General features: G+C 37.6%; 1 protein-coding gene across 1 annotated transcript in view; it reads right to left on the bottom strand.

Moving 5' to 3' along the window:
• The window catches only part of MGAT4A (mannosyl (alpha-1,3-)-glycoprotein beta-1,4-N-acetylglucosaminyltransferase, isozyme A), a 92,639-nt gene extending 74,795 nt beyond the window's left edge, over positions 1 to 17,844 (bottom strand). Inside the window, exon 1 of the mRNA XM_012641976.1 lies at positions 17,546 to 17,844. Coding sequence (XP_012497430.1) covers positions 17,546 to 17,639 — 94 coding nt within the window. The 5' untranslated portion in view covers positions 17,640 to 17,844. The remainder of the gene's footprint in view (positions 1 to 17,545) is intronic.
• Between the last annotated feature and the right edge of the window lie 535 nt (positions 17,845 to 18,379).

The following is an 18,379-nucleotide window of genomic DNA, read 5'->3' as shown; positions in this document are numbered from 1 at the left end:
ATACAATTCACACAGGAGAAGAAACGTCCCTTAAGGCAGGTGATAGGAGGACATCTGGAGTGCCCTATTTCTACTTTATTTTTAATCCTAGGTTTCTGTTACAGTTATCTTACTCTAAGGTCAGAAAGGGCAAAGCTCATTTCTCTTGAGAAGAGGGTTTATTAAGCTTCTAGATCTTAATCAGCTCACTAAAAGGTAACTTCCTTTCATTACTGCCTCGGCAAATTGCTTGCCACCCCCTCGGGGAACACTTGCCCTCTCTCTGCTAATGTTTATATGTCCTTGCATCTTAAAGCATTAACTGCAACTGTGCTGGTTTCGCATGTGTGATTAATTCGTTGCATTAGGCACTCTCTCAGGTACAGAGGCTCACAGTGTTTCTGAGTGACGGTTCTAGATCTCGGAGAGCGTCGTTTCCCAGCACGACTAGACCCGTTCAACAGCATCCGGGTCCCCTGTTGCTTCTGAACATGGCCATTTTCTACCATTGTCTTTCACTTCATTAACAGGGTGACCACATACACATCTTGCCTAGGACAGTTCCAATTTATACCCTTATCCCAGCATAATTGTTAACAGTGCTCCCTTCACTCTCAAGTGCCCTAGTCTGGACAATAATCGATATGATCACTCTAACTGTAGAAGAAATATGTTTATTTTTAAAGTATGTATAGTCAAACAACTGGTTAGATGATCACGGAATAGTCTGAACTTAATGAAAATCAACTAACAATAAAATTCCCATTACTGGACACAAAGAACTACATGTAACTAAACACTGAAAACGAGGAATATGATGTGGATGTTCAACAGACTGATCAAAGCAATACAGGGGTTTTGGTGATGTGTCCCCAACGTTATCTACCACGTATGCAGGGTCAAAAGAGCCGTGTCTACTCGTTTATGTCGCAACCTAAGTCCTAAAAGTCAAGCTTTTGAGTGAACAAGAACAAAAATGCTACACAATAACCAGTTTAGAAGAATTTGGACCGGAATCTTGCTAGGAACCAGGGAACAGAATGATGTAAAAAGTGACTACACAGTGACATTGGCGAACATGGTAGAGCAGGGACTACGGGGGTACATCCCTCCCCAGAAACACCAAAAAAACACACAATATTGTATGTATACACATACATAATTAATGGACAGTCACATACACAAATCAACTTATAAAAATGGACTAGAAGAGCACACACATGATGTGGTTTGCCTTAGTCAAGGCAAGGCGGGGTGAGGGTGGAAAACAGGTGAAATTTTAGGTAGATCTGCCATGCTTTATTAAAAATGAAAAGAAAGACTAAATGTAAATATGAAAAATGTGGGTAATGGGAATACAGGTGTTTACTATACCTTTCTGTATAATTTGAAAAATTTTTAATGGCATAGGATGGCATAGGGGCTTGGCCTCTGTGCTTAAGAAGCTCACTGTTTAGACTCAATTCTGGGTCATCTTTGCTGGCTGCTAGCAATCACTGCTGCTTTTTCATATATGTTCATGCTCACGAAGTACCCAAGGAGTATCTGTCCCCAAATGTCCCCAATTTGTAGTATCCACTTTCTTATCCTTTAAAAATAATAATAATAATCCTGTTTGCCTACATTTTGCCTTCTAGCACTTCTCCCAGTCTTTACAATTCCTCCATGATCATCAACAGTGGAATGAGAGGGGGGAACAAATAGCAGTTTCAAGAGAACTTTTCCAAGACGAAAGAGCAAGTGCCAAGAGAACCAAGGTCTCCAGAGTCTCATTTCTCCCCAGTAATAACACTGCCACGACTTCTCAGGAAAAGAAAACCATGAACAACATCTGAAGAAACCTCTACATCCACCCTGCCTTTCCCTTCTGACAAGGGACCAAATCCTACCACTCCAGAGCAAGGCTGGTCATCTGTAATCTCCAGAGTTCTTTCTGGATCTTCTCGAAGACTTAATCCACTATTGTGAAACATGTGTTAGACATCAAAAATTCCACACGTTCCACGACATACGTAACCCTAAATATGACTTGCTCTTAGAAAATGGTTTCAAAATAGCTTAAGTTCCTGGCCAGGCGCAGTGGCTCACGCCTGTAATCCTAGCTCTCCGGGAGGCCGAGGTGGGCGGATTGTTTGAGCTCAGGAGTTCGAAACCAGCCTGAGCAAGAGCAAGACCCCGTCTCTACTAAAAATAGAAAGAAATTAATTGGACAACTAAAAATATATAGAAAAGACTAGCCGGGCATGGTGGCGCATGCCTGTAGTCCCAGCTACTCGGGAGGCTGAGGCAGTAGGATCGCTTGAGCCCAGGAGTTTGAGGTTGCTGTGAGCTAGGATGAAGCCACGGCACTCTAGCCCGGGCAACACAGTGAGTCTCTGTCTCAAAAAAAAAAAAAATAGCTTAAGTTCCATACTGCAAATCTACATTTTCTGCCTACTTGTAAATTTTTTGTCAGTTGCCTCAAGTTTACCTTAATCAACTCTGCCATAGCCCAAAACATGTAAGTCAAGCCAATGACATCCTCCCCTGTGATTTACTTGATGTTAAGGGTATTTCAGTGAGCACAATTAACAACAGGCTGCTTTTTAGGTCCATGATAAAAGGAAAATTTATAATTAATGAGATTTACTAAATTGGAAATAGGCATTGATAATGTGTTTTATTTTAATCAAAAGCCAGAAGATTTATAAGTGCCTTCTTCTGCATCAAAACAACAAACCTAAAATCCTAAAGTCTAATATTATGTGTAATTATTTCTAGAACTAAAAACAAACAAACAAAAAAAGGTTATATTCACCCTACACTTTGACACACATTTTGCTAGGAAGACAAGTTAACGGTTACACTCAGTAATAAAACAAAGATTACCACCATCACTCAAGTTAACACACGCCTCTTCCAGAAATACCAGCAACCAACCATATAGACACTTCAATTTAAAGGGAAATTTTGCTAGAGTACACAATAGATTTTTTGCATGACTGAAGTATCCTTTAACTAATGGCCCCATGAACTTATTTCCAATACAATCACACTAAATTGGATTTCTGATAAATTTCTTAAATTTAAACTGTGTACATTTTTTTAAAAATTGCAACATAAACAAATTAGGCAAGAATATGATTAAATGCTAAAAAGATACAATTTTGAAAAAGGTATATAAAGAAGTTACATTAGGTGACAGACAAGGAGAGAGATTTCCAGAAGCTCCTCAAGAGAGCTCGTGTTTAGGTACCACGGCGCCACTGCATGGGAGTCAGTGGGCATTCTCTGAGAGCCGATATAGGTGGTACAAGCCATGAAGTCAGACACTCCTGGGTTCAGACCTTGTTTCTATCACTCTCCAGTTATACCATAGAGCAGGATTAAGTAATCTGCTACTTGCTTGAGTGTCTTCATGTCAAATAGGGATATTAATATTCACCTACTTCCTTAGAGCTGTTGTGAGGACCAAATGAGACCATGAGTGTAAAGGCTGTCAACAAATGGTTCTCTTCATTGCTCCCAAATACCAACCCTATGCTTAGTCTCAGTTTAGAAACTACAGACTCATTTCTCTTGAAGAGTCAGCAAATGGCAACAGTATATAGCAATAATGGAGGTCCAATCGGTCCTAATATTTCTCTGCAAAACCGTCTGCAAACAAATGAGACTTTATCACTGACTAAAAGTAAAAGAAGGAAATGGATAAGAAATTTTGGGGGGAATGCTGCAGACTTACAAAAGAAACAATTTGAGATAAATGCAAATTATGAGGCACAACAAAAATAAGAAACTTTACACCACAAACCTTGAAGGTCAAGTTTTTAAGCTTAACTTCCACTGACTTAATGAAAGAACACAGCAGAGGGGGGAAAATCTAACACAGCAGCAAACCACTAGACATCCAGTTTATGAGAATTACATTTCCTGGAACATTTAGCTCCTTTTTCCACAACTCACACACAGGATTTGTGAAGAAAAAAAATTTTTTTGGTACATTGAAATAGCAACCAAGCTGCCAACAGAGACTTCTTTACACAGAAGTTTGCCAGGACAAACAAAAGGGTAAATTCAAGTAATGACTGGCCATTTGCCACTGTGTAAAGAAAGAGATAAACTACTTGGCAAACTGTTTTGCTGGCCCACAAAACTTTTCACATTCTCCTTTAAATAACAAGTTCCAGGCTACCCAGTTTCCCTACAAAACTCCAGTCCAGTTGGAACTCATCTTTAGTGAGCAGGAGTTCATCGACATAGAACAAAGTCTTAGTGATCAACAAAGCCTCAACCAGAAAGGAGAGCACCACAAAATCATTGGTTAACCTGGAAAAACCAACGACCATTTCCTAAGAAACAACAGCAACACTTTTGTCCATCACTAAGGCCATGGGCACCCAAGTTTTGGGTCCGTAATAACAATTCCTAGTGAAAGGAACTAGGACTCTTAAGGCACACGTAAATCCGCATCTTCTGATAGAAAAATAAAAACCAGGATGGGTCTGGAAGGATGGAAATAGGATAAGAAAGCAAGCATGTCCTCAAGGATGTCAGGGAGAGTGCTAAAGAGACAAAAAAACAGCCTAAGAGGGCCCCGAGTAACCAAGTAGTGACAATGCAGATGTTAAAACACAGATACAAATTTATTTTACAAATAGCACTAAAAAAGAGAAAAATTAAAATATTCAGAAAAGGCTGAAATTCAAAAAAGTAAAGATAGAATATGGTTAATATTTTTTGTTAATTTGAGTAAGTAGAAGACTGTCAATATACTTGAATATTTTCTTCCTCTAATAAGCATGTCTGCTTATAAAGTGTAGATAGAAACTTGTATATATCTGTATACACAACAGAAATGAGGGAAAAGGGGAAATTCTGTATAAGCCCAGAGTTTTGGAACAAAGTGTAACAAGAACAGAAAAAAAAAAAATCAGCACAGTGGTCACACATAGACCGAGTACAAAGAGAATATTCAATGATCTGTCCTAAAATGATCAAGATCCTAGACTAAATCCTTTTTACCTCAAAAGAAGAAAACTCTAAGTGGCCTTCTAAATCAGAAGATTCTAACAAGGAATGTGAAGTTTACAATATCTCTACTAGGTCAGGGTGATGACAAGAGAATAAGGAACCCTATTACAGAGGGGAAACACCGGCATGCAAAAACTAAAACCTATATGACCAATGTTAGCTCACAGGCCTTATTACCCTAACAAGCCAAGTTTAATTGCAAAAAAGGACTCAACCAGATAACAAGTAGCCTAGATTTAAATTTTGTCGGGAGAGGCAACCAGGTCCCCTGTCCCACTCAACACTCGGTCAATGACCCTGACCATGTTTGGCATGAGTGATTCTCAGTAGACATTCACTTTTTTTTTCTAGCCTGGTAAGATTTCCAAAATCCCACAAAGGTATAAAAACAAGAATTACCACAAGTTAGGAATGTTCCAACATAAAGAAATGAATGAAGCCCATGCATTGATAGTTTAGAATAAGTTTGAACATAAATGTGATAGTAAGTTTTACAATATTTGTACTTGTCTACTGATTGAAGTGTTTGAAGTTCAAAACAATTGGTTGTCCTTGTAAGTAAATTATAAGAGAAAAAAGACATGTTCACACACGCACAAGTACCATCTTGGCATTGACCAAAAACGTATACCTGAGTTTAAAGAGATAGGATATTTTACAGGAAGTAAAATTTAGGATAAAGTAATAAAATAACAACATTCTTCATCACAAACTCCTCCCTAGCCCTTTAGACCTCTTGTCACCTTCACTGCCACCATCCCTACTCTTAGATCTAACAGAAGTTTCCAGCCCCTAGCCCCTCTCATCCCCTCAGTCTCTTCCCCCTCTGCTTCCATGCTCGTGCTTCTGGACCTCTGGTCCGTCAGGCCAAACGCTACCACCATTCGACCTTCTGCACCTGCCCACACCTTGGCTCATTCCAACAACCACCTTCTCTGATATTGCAGGGAATACCTTTCCTCCCCTATCAAATTCTTAGGTACCGTTCAGATGAACTCAAATGTCACTTCGTGTGAGAAGCCTTTCCAGAAGGCTTTATCAGAATGAACTGTTTTTACCTCGATGCTATTGCAGCACTGAGTCCACACCTCTACAAAGGAGTAATACTGTTTATTCTCATGATTTGTCTTGCCCCAGAACAGTAACCTCCTTCAAAGGGCAGGTGTTGTTGTCTTAATCATCCTTGCCTTCCCATCACTTATTACAAGGGCAGACAGACAGCACTCTATAATGTTGAGGAAAAGGCAGGCAGGAAGGCTAAATACAAACTGCAATAAAGAAATGAAACCCAAGATCTGGTTCTTTCAGAGAAGCACCATTAGAAAGACTCCTTATAAAAAAGAATTTGCTGACCCAACTTCTAGTTAAAACGTCTCAAAAACTGTCCACCAATGTACGCACCAAGACAGGTAGTGCTGAAATTGTCTTCTGGAGTCTATTACAGGTATACCCACTGTGTGATAACTCATAGAGCTGTACACTTATGATTTGTACACTTTTTATATGTATGTTATACTTAAATTGAAGCATTACTTAAAGAACAGAAACTGCTCTGAAGACAATAAACATTTAAACCTGTTAAACTGAAGATAGATTTGCATGCCAGCTCTTCGTCCTCTTGGCCAGAAAATCAATCATCTCAACTGTGGAGGGGAAAAAAAAACCTGGCATGTGAACATTCACTACTTCTTAAATTGGAAAAATAAACTTTAAAAAATGAATACTGACTGCAATTTGCTTTAAGTTACTTTGCAGGTCCTATTGGAAAGGTATAGAATAGAGCTTCTAAAAAAATTGGTCTACCTTTTATTTTTAGGTTTTAAAAACTAAATATTAAGTTTAGTAGGCAAACAAAATATACATTAACAAAAGAGAGATACGATTTATTTTTCCTGAATAAGTTATTTAAATCTAAATATTAATCAAATCAATTCTATCCCCAGAACTTCATGTTTACAACGTAAAGTGGTAACTTTCCAGAAATTAACTTATTGATTTCCCACGCTTTGGATAAAAAACTAAGGCTAAAACTAAACTTTTTTTAAAAAATTGTAAACTACATTTCCATTACCCAAGGCCCAGCACAATGCTTAGATAAAAATATGCACTAAAAAATATTTGACTGAATGGGTATATGAATAAAAACCTAAATGCCCCAGGAGGAGAGTGGTTGAATAAATTACTGTACATCCACAACACAATGAGATATTCTGCAGCTGTAAAAAAGAATGAGGATGCTCTCTATGGATGAATATGGAGCGATTTCAAGAATACACTGTTAAGTGAAAAAAAGTATAGCTAGTATACATATACTCTACAGATAAAAGAGTATCTATACAATGCTACCTTTTGTATAAGAAAGAAGAGGATATAAGGAAATGTTCATGTGTCTGCTCAATTTGTGCAACAAGAAATCCAGGGAGGATAACAGAAATAGTGAGATTGAATATCTACAAGAGATAGATGGGAACTGGGTAGAAGGAAGGGAAGAATGGAAATGGGATAAAAGTAGTAAGAAGAGACACTTCTCTCAGCATACTTTTTTTTTTATAGCTCTAACTCAAAATCAAGATATGTTTCACATATGCAAATGTAAACAATTGCAATTAAACAGGACATAGGGGAAACCCAAAATGGAATACAAACAGTAATAAATGGACCTAAGTGTATTATAAATAAATAACATAACCACAGGGAAGAGGAAGTGACTAAGATAAAAAAATAAGCTAAGTAACTTCGGAAAATAGCATTTGACTGCATATTACATGACTAAATACAAAAAGAACTGTGCACAAATATATCCTAGTAAATTACTTTTCACTTGGAATGAGTTAGCAATTCTGAAACTACTGTATGTATTACCGGGATTGAGCATAAATAACTATATTGGGATAGTAAGAGCCATGTTTTTTACTGTCGGAGACAGGAGTTACAAATAAAGAAAAGCAGAGACTAGCATGAGCACTCTAGTATTAGGTTAAAATTAGTCATCACCATGAACTCATGGTGTTTAGCTGTTAGATATGCAGGTAGATATCTAATAGATACAGACATGTGTGTATATACATACATGTATTTTCTTGCTCTATCCTTTAGGAGGGACAAGAAGTGGTGATACCATAGTAGGAACGAGCATACCAAGACTCCATTCTCCAGAGCAACTAGAGGCTTCTTGGAGAAATGCTTGCTTACAGGGCTAGGGTAGGGGAAATACAAGTTAAGCCTGGAGCATATTATGGTACCAGAAAGCAAAAAATTGCTCCAAAATGATGGGGACTAGATAGAGACAATGGTTGCACAACATTGTGAATGTACTAAATGTCAGTCACTAAATTGTTCACTTTAAAATGGTTAATTTCATGTTATCTCAATTCCACCTCAATAAATTTGAAAAAAAAAAGACAGGGGTATGTCGAAAGGCCCATGAGCCAACTTGAAAAAGCTTCCAATACCACATCTGGGGCAATTTAAACAATGAAATAATTAATAATAATGATAATAATTTTGATGCCAAAAATGAATTACAGTTGTCCTTGTCCCCTGAGGATATCAAAGTCTGCAGATGCTCAAGTCCTTTATATAAAATGGCAGAGTATTTGCATATAACCTACGAACTTCCTCCCATATACTTTAAATCATCTCTAAATTACTAATAATACAAGGTAAATGTATTATAAGTAGAAAAAAGTCTGCACCATTCAGTACAGACACAACCATTTGTAGACCTAACTACATTTTCAATCCACGGTTGGCTGAATCCTTGTAGACGGAGGGCTGACTGTACCTCAATCTAACCATGAAAAAATTGTTAAATTCAAATTAAGGGACGTTCTACAAAATAACTGACTAAATCTCTTCAAAAGTGCCAAAGGCATAAAAGACAAAGAAAGGCTGAGAAAATGTCCCATGATGGAAGAAACTAAGAAGACACGACAACTAAATGCAAAGTGGGATCCTGGGTTAGACCCTGGAACAGAAGAAGGATGCTAGTGGGACAGCTGGTAAAATTCAAATAAGGTTTAAAGATTAGTTAATAGTATTGTATTAACTTTGGCTAATTTTTTGGTTTAGAAAATTGTACTACTCTGGTTATGTAAGTTGTTAATACTGGAGGAAGCTGGGTGAAGGGTATAAGGGAACACTGCTATTTTTGCAAATTTATCATATATCTAAAATTATTTCAAAACAGGGTGGATGATGAGAAATTATTTAATGGGTACAATGTACATTACTCCAATGATGGATATACGAAAAGCTGTGACTTCACCGCAATGCAATATATCAATGTAACAAAATTATACTTATACCCCATAAATTTATACAAGTAAAATAAAATTATTTCAAAATAAAAAGTTCTTAAAACACATTGATAACTGTTCAACTTACTGTTTAATTGTTCTTATTTATTGTTTTTCAGCTCTCTCCCTCCTTCCTCCCCTACAATAGAACAGGGGTTTTTCTCTGACATGTTCACTAACACATCCCAGCCCTCTAACAGTGCCTGGCACACAGAGACACCCACACACACAAGCAGACGATTTCAGTAAGCCAGAGTGGTGATGGCGTACCCCATGTCCTAGACTTACTATTAATTATCCTTATATTCTATCTGAAAGCAGCTTTGCTTATGCTGTAAAGGAAAAAAATCTGAAAACTTGTCCTGTTTTTGTTTACAAGAAAGAACCATGGTTTTCAATAAAATGCTTTGTTTATAGTTTATATCCTGTTATAGCTAACAGGATATGATCTTTCATGCACTGCTTTTTTTCTGAGAATATACTGTCATCTATTGATTCAAAGATGTACCTTTTCTCCTATATTTCAACAACTGAAATCAGGTGAGTCTTATACATGATGGTGTGTCATAATTTAATCAGCAATCGCTTTTCCTGCTTAGGAGTACTTTAAAATAATTGTACAACTTACAACTGATTAGATTTGATGAAATATGGTAATGAATAAAGCATTTAAAAAATATTTTTTGCCAGGCACAGTGGCTCATGCCTGTATTCCCAGCTACTCAGGAGACTGAGGCAGGAGAATCACTTGAGCCCAGGAGTTCAAGGCTGCAATGAGCTATGATGACGCCACTGCATTCCAGCCTGGGCGACAGAGACTCTCTCTCCTAAAAAAAAAATGGAGCTCAACTTCCAGCATGACAGCATGAGCTCTGCTGACCCAGTCGCCAGTGAAACTGGTGAAAATTATTTTTTAAAAAACCACTTAGAGCATCTAGAAATCATACTAAAGGCAAACAACAAATTAAGAATCATCTATACAAGAAAATCCATGAAAATTCAGTGAGAAAGGTGAGAGTACAGTATTTGAACCAAGACCACAACCTCTCTCTCCCCTCCCAAAGCAGCACGATAAGGTAGAGACCCCACTTGAGACTACTGCCACCAAGAACACAGGGCTCCCTTGCTCCCCAGCACCAGGCTGGGGGATTTCATCCTAGGAGAAGCAGGACTTCAGCTTTTCTCATGCTGTCCCCAGATGCCTGTTGTTGAGGCTAAGTCCCAGGAAAGTACAGTTGAGAAGGGGGGGGGGGGTGTCCCTTATCCCAGCCAACTCTCGCAGGTGGAATGGAGGCTCTACCTTGGGTGCAGTGGACTGAGACTATTAGGGCCCTGGTAGCCCATCCTGGGGCTTGTAAGGCAGTGGTTCTACACCCAGAGAGGCAGAGCCAAGAGAACCTCAACATCCTACCCTCCATCCATCTAGTGCTCAGCTCCTAAAATGCGGTGTCACTCAGAGAAAAGCCTTTCATCGTTCCCACTCCCACCTCCAGGGCCCTGGCTCAGAAATCTTACCTGGAGCCATAAAACAGCTCCAAATCTCTTCCAAAGTATGGGCTTCATTTGCAACAGAACGTGGAGAAGTTTAGACCTGAGAGTTGTGGTGAAGGGAATGCGGGAGAACCGTGGATCTTATGAAAATGCAGCCTAGACTGTGGGCAGGTTGGTTTGCAGGCGGGAACTCCAGAGGGAGGCAGTTAGGAAGAGCCCTCCTGGGGTCAGACAAACCTCAGACACTGACTTCAGAAGCTATTTCTTCAAAGGAACCACAGTTTGATTAGATTAGTTTGTAGCAGAATTTATGCCTCAGAGAATTGTTATAAACAATAAAACAATCAGCTTGCAATCAGTGTGTAGGGTCTCAGAAAGAGCGGAAGAGAGCCCTACTAATGACAACGGTCGTCCCAGGTGACTGTGAGCATGACAAGAGCTGCGGCTCTAGCCAGTCGCTAAACAAAGAAGCAAATAATAACAGGGGTGAGAAGGGGAAGACTCCCAGTACCCTAAAATATATTTATTTAAAATGTCCAGTTTCCAACTAAAAAGTATGAGATGTACAAAGAAATGGAAAATACAACCCATACGCAAAAAAAAAAAAAAAAAAAAAAAAAACCACCCAAGCAGGCAACGGCAACTGCCTGTGAGTACAATTAGATGTCAGATTTAAGAGGAAAATATTTCAAAGCAGCCATTATAAATACACTCACAGAACTAAAGGAAAACTTAATGATACAGGCCTCGACAGTAGATTTGAAGGAAGGTATGACAATGTTGCATCAAATACAGAATACTGATAAGGAGAGAAAAATTTTAAAAAGAATCAAATGAAAAATCTTGAGTTGAAAGGTACAATAACAGAAGTAAAAATTCACTAGAGGACCTTGTGATGATTAATTTTATGTGTCAGCTTGACTGGGCTAAGGGATAACCAGAGAGCTGGTAAAACATTATTTCTGGGCATGTCTGTAAAGGTATTTCTAGAAGAGATTAGCACTTGAATCTGCAGACTGAGGAAAGAAGATCACCCAATCTATTGAGGGCCAAAATTGATCAAAAAGGTGGAGGAAGCTAGGACATCCTGCCCTCAGACAACAGCACACCCGCTTCTTGGCCTTCAAACTTAGACTGGGACTTACACCACTGGCTCCCCTGTTCTTAGGCCTTTCGACTCAAACTGAATTACACTCCTGGCTTTCTGGTTCTCCAGCTTACAAAGAGCAGATTGTGGGACTTCTCAGCCTCCATAATCACATGAGCCAATCCCTATAATAAATTTCTTCATACATATATTGGTTCTGTTTCTCTGAAGAACCCTAATGCTATAAGTCTCAACAGTAGATTTGAACTGGCAGAAGAAAGAATTAGCAAACTTGAGGACAGATCAATAGAGATTACGTAAACTGAAGAAAAGAGAGAAAAGAATGAAGAAAAACAAAGCCTCAGAGAAATGTGGGACACCAATAAGCACACTACCACATGTGTAATGAGGAGAGGAGAGAGAAAGGTAAAGAAAAAAATATTCAAAAAAAAATGACAATACTTCCCAAGTTTATTGAAAAACAATGAACTATGCATCTAGAAAGCCCAACTCCAAGTAGGATAAACAACAAAGAGACCCACAGACACATCATGGTAAAAATGATAAAAGTCAAACATTAGAAAATCTTGAAAGCTGCAAAAGAAAAATGACACGCCACGTATAAGGGAACCTCCAGAAGATTAATAGCCGACTTCTCAGCAGAAATAACAGAGGCCAGAGGCAATGGGATAACACACAGTGCTCAGAAACAAAACCAAGGGCCGGGCGCAGTAGCTCACACCTGTAATCCTAGCACTCTGGGAGGCTGAGGCAGGAGGATTGCTTGAGGTCCGGAGTTCGAGACCAGCCTGAGCAAGAGCGAGACTCCATCTCTACTAAAAATAGAAAGAAATTAGCTGGACAACTAAAACTATATAACAAAAATTAGCCGGGCATGGTGGTGTATGCCGTAGTCCCAGCTACTCGGAAGGCTGAGGCAGGATTGCTTGAGTCCAGGAGTTTGAGGTTGCTCTGAGCTAGGCTGATGCCACGGCACTCACTCTAGCCTGGGCAACAAAGCGAGAATCTGTCTTAAAAAAACAAAACAAAACAAAACAAAACCAAAACCCCCAACAACCAAGAATCCCATGTCCAGAAAAACTATCTTTCCAAAACAAAGGTGAAATAAAGACATACCAAAATAAAAACTGAGGGAATTCGCTGTTTGCAGACCTGCCTTATAAAAATACTAAAGCAAGTTCTTCAGGCTGAAAGGATGTAACCCCAGACAGTGAATCAAATCCACACAAAGAGCAACAGTAATTATGTAACGGATACTGGTAAGTATATTTTTTCTTCTTTCTGTTAATTGATTTTAAAAGCAATTATATAAAATAATATGTATATAATGTATTGCTGGGTCTATATCATATGGAAATACATCAGTCATATAATTGCCAATAACAACACAAAGGAGGTGGGTAGAAATAAAACTGTAATGGGATAAGGAAATAATGACATAATAAAATCTATAAAATAATAATATAACAATACATTGTTTGGTTTGTAACAATAGATGCAGTATATATAACAATAATACCACAGAAAAAGGTAAAAGGGAATAGAACTATATAGGAGTAACATTTCTATATATTGCTAGAATTATAGAGTTACTAGGTTTATATAGCTACTATAAATCTAAAGTTGATTCTGACAAGTTGAGACACTACTAAAAATACTTTAAAAATAGTGAAAAAAATCATTAATGGAATTAAAATGCTACCTTAGAATTCAATAAATGCAAAAAAAAGCAATAAAGGAGGAACAGGAACAAAAAAGACACGAGACATCAGTGTGCAGATGGGTGGATTAAAATTAAAAAAAAGACATGAGACATATGAAAAACAAAAAGATGACAAATCCAACTATATCAATAACATTAAATATGAATGAATAAACAACCCAATCAAAAGACAGAGACTGTCAAATTGGATTTTAAAAAGCATGATCCAACCATATGTTGTCTAAAGGAGACACACTAGATTGAAAGACACAAATAGACTGAAGTAAAACAATGAAATAAAAATGTATAATGGTCCAGCACTTTGGAAAACAATCTGGCAGTTCCTCAAGTGATTAAACATAGAGTTATGATATGACCCAGCAGTTTCACTCCTAAACAGCCAAGAGAAATGAAAACATATGTCCACATAAAAACATGTACATGAATGTTTACAGCAGCATTATTCATAATAACCAAAAGGTAGAAACAACCCAATCTCCATCAATGGATGAATGGATGAACAAATGTAGTATATCCATACAAGGGATCATTATTCCCCCATAAGAAGGACTGAAGCACTGACATACAGCACAACATGGATGAACTTTGAAAACATCCTGCTAAGTGAAAGAAGCCAGTCACAAAAGACTACATACTATACGATCCCATTTATATGAAAACCCAGAACAGGGAAATCTATAGAGACAGAAAGATTAGTGGTTGCCTAATCACAAGGAGGGGAGGAGGGGAGGGATGTGGTGACTAGGACAGTAATAGCAAAAGGGTACAGGATTTCTTTTTGAGGTGATGAAAATGCTCTAAAATTGACTGTGGTGATGGATGCATTCATTTGTGAATATACCAAAAATCACTGAATTGTACACTTTAAATGGGTGAATTGTATAGCATGTAAATTACATATCAATAAAGCCATTTTAAAAAATTTTAAATATATTTTTGCTGAATCGTTTATCTAACAAATGTCTGTTAATGTTTACTAAGCACCAAGTTCTGGATCAGGAACTATAAATACATCAGTCTCTGTCCCTATGAACAGAGATCTATGACTGCTTCATCAGTTTTGCTCAGTTTCTGGATTGTGCTGACCAGAGTAGGAGATTCATTAGGAGCCCTGCTCCCACTGGCAAGTAAGACATGTAATCACTCTTGCCTCACTCTCACAACCCCTGCCTACAACTTTCTCAACCTTTCCATCCCACATAATTGGAATTCTGCCTTATTTTTATATGGGAATCCTATATACCCTGCTGAGACGGGTACCCTGCCCTGTACCTCAGCTTCCCTGGCAGGACTCCAGACATCCTCCCAACCTATGCCAATCCCACAGACCAGCTCCTGTATTCTTCCAAGTGGTGAATGAAGCTTATGACAAACTAGTACTTCTAGGAACTGTACTGTGATTACCTGCTAAACCTTGAGACAGCCTAGGAATCCTATGTGCTGGTCATAATGAGCATCTCAGAATTCCAAAGCATAAATCCTCTACTCCCTTTCAGAACTTGTAGCTGCACATGCAGTTCCCTGTACCTGATATGCCCACTGTCCCCTACTTGCCTGGCATGGCCTTCATATTCATCCCTCACATTCTACATCCTCTGTGAAGCACATGAAGAATTAGTAGCCTCTGTCTTTGCTCTTCCGGGCAGTAGAGCAATAGCTAAGAGCATAAGTTCTTGAATTAGCCTGCCTGAGTTCAAACTTCAACTCTACCATTTAATAAATGACCCTGGTAAGTTTCTCAACCACTTTGCTTTGGTTTCCCCATCTACAGAAAATAGGTAATAATACCTCCCAGGGTTGTTATGAGGATTAAATGAGCTAATACATGTAATATGCTTATAACAAGACAAGCACTCTATTATTATTTCTATCCCATTCTATCTGATGGTATCACATTTGTTTACATGAATCTTTCCCAACCAGTCCCTGAGCTGCTCAAAGGCATGAAATTTCTTATTTCTTTTCTTATTCATAGCACATAATACAGTGCTAGGCACAGGATAGGTACAGGTAAGGGACCAATGAATGAATGAAAACTAAAAGCTATTAATCTAGCAATGTCAAAGATTATGGAAACCATAGTTTCAAAATAAAAACTCAGAGCACATGATTTATGGGTATACTGGAATTACATATCTGAAATCAGGTCTGCCTTGGAAAATCCAGGATGTCTGACCGTCAGAGCTATCTAGAAAGAATCCAAATGCTCAACAGTTAGAGTGGATGCATAAACAACAAAATTTAAACACAGAGATTTTACATAACCATAACCAGAAATTTTTGCTGATACCTGAAACAGTCTGGACAAAATATTAAGCAGAAAGAGCAGAAAAGTTTGCACAGGATTACAGAGCTGTTCAAAGAGTGATGATCAAAAAGAACAGACATTGTATATGTGTACCTAACACTACCTGGTGAAAGAAACTTTGTTCTTTTTCTCCCACAAAGGATTAAAAAAAAAGAAACTTTATATCTTTAATTCATTTTGATTCTAAAGACAGATTCATAAAATAACAATAATGCCTTTGCATAGAAACAAGAAAACTGGAGATTCCAAGACTTTTAATCTCTTAAATAAGACACAGTAAAAAGGATCAAGTTTCTTCATTACTATAATTCTCTGAATAGATAAGTTTCCTGACCAAAAAAAACACCATATACCTTCCTTATGGAGCAATTCTATTACTTAATAAGCAGACTTTTAATGCCTCTTTGTTTTGTTCATGTCAGGGACATTCAATAGTTTGATTAAATTAACTATTCAAAGTTCTTCCTCATTAAGTCTTCTCATTTGGTACAATTAAAACATATGAAATCTAAAATTTATATATTTGTACACAAAGAAAATAGGTCTTTAACAGGGTTTTAATTCATTTCTCACCAAGAGTTCCCCCCAAAATTAGAACCTAATTCACAGAAAGACAAAAAGTGGGAAAAGAATATCATACTTGCTAAAGCACAGAAGCATATGTTTTTACTTATATCAGCTTATTTTATACATATATATGTCCACACAGATATATACATATTTAATATGTATATATACACATAGATATAAACACAAGTCAGAAAAAAATGAGGTCATGAAACAATCTTTTCAGCTGTCTTCATATTTAGTCAACAAAATAATGTCAGCAATAGCATCTTCAAATAGCCCAGGTGATGATGACTACTCTAACGTGACTCTAACAAACCAAATACGCGATCATCTCAACACCTCCATCCTTCTCACCATCAACATTCCTTAAATTAACAGAAAAGAAAGGCTACAGGTAAAAAAAGTGTGGGTGGGAATTTATTCCAAATATTTTCTCTTCCAAAAAAAGCAAAGAAATGCATTATCCCTCAATATAATTCTAATCAATGAACACGTAACTTTCCTTTAAAACACAGTTCGATAGCCTAAACATAATTTTAAATGTTTTTTTAAAATTCCAATCAGAATTTCTCCTCACCCCTTCTTAAATACTGTTGCCTAAGGAGCAATCTGTCAATGCATGCAGTCTAAATCATTAACTACATAGCACCAAATCACTAGCATAATTAGCATGTAAATTTCATGAAGGCACTAATTGTGTCCTTTTAAGTGTTTTATACAACACTCAGTACAAGAAAGCTTATTAAACACTTATTATGTTTAGTAAAAAAATGAAAATGCCAAAACAAAAGTCTTTATTATTCAACTTGGCTGTCATATATCTGTTTCTCCAAGTGCAATTATAAGAAACTGAAAACAAACCCCATTATACCATTGTAATTAGAAATCCTGTCTCCTCTGTCCAAGAACACTGTTTCATTTTTGGGTAAGAAAGAAACTGCCAGCAGATAGCATGCAGAATGCAGATTGCTAGGGTATTTAACCTAGGCATTTATGCACCTTTACAAAACAAAAAGCCTACTACATTTCAGGCATATTTTCAGAGACATTTTCCTTACCTTTCCCATTTTGCCATGTAGTATACCAAGATAAAGTAAGGAACGAAGTGATAAATGCTAAAGCAGTGGCTACAGTTCCATTTCGGAGCCTCATCTCATTTCACCATCACACTGATTCATATGTTTGTGATGATAACCAGGACTGTTTTCTTTTTACCCAGAAGTCAACAAAATCCAGTACTCCTGATTCTAGGCCAGTAAAAACAATCAATAAGAAAGGTTCATTTCAGATGCTCTGCAGAAGGAGCCCAGCAGTGGTACCATTCACAATTGGGATTGTCTTCACAGTCTTCATATGCTGATGTCTCAGGCCTTTTTCTTCCTATTCAGGGGGGAAAGAGAAAGAAAAATTCTGTTCAGCGATGCAAAATGTAAGAATCTTCATTTTTATTCACCATTCTAAACAGACTTTGGGCAGGGCTAAACTGTATCTATAGAGATTATCCCTACATCTACTCATGTAATACGCTAGAATTATATGGTCCTTCTCCTCCAGGGAAAAAAGGTTTAAACTATATTCCTTCCTCACTGCTTTTATTTTGTCTGTGAAAAGAAAGTTATGGTTAGTTATATAAACAGAGAAGTTGTGGGGCTCACAGATTCCAAGATGAGAACTTTAATGATCACACAATGGTTCCTGAGTAACATAATCTTCACTCTCCTCAGGTTTCCTATTGCACAATAATAGGTAATGTTTAAAAAAAAAAAAAAAGGTAAGAAAACTGACAGACTACAATACATAAGGGTCAAAAGACCTGACTGAGTCCTAGACCCAGCCCTGTCATTACTTACATGACTTATGCGGGCATGTCACTTATCTAGTTCCCGAGGTTT

This window comes from Propithecus coquereli, unplaced genomic scaffold (assembly GCF_000956105.1).
Source record: "Propithecus coquereli isolate 6110/MARCELLA unplaced genomic scaffold, Pcoq_1.0 Scaffold171, whole genome shotgun sequence".
Classification (NCBI taxonomy): Eukaryota; Metazoa; Chordata; class Mammalia; order Primates; family Indriidae; genus Propithecus; species Propithecus coquereli.
This window is presented reverse-complemented; position numbering and strand designations above follow the sequence as displayed.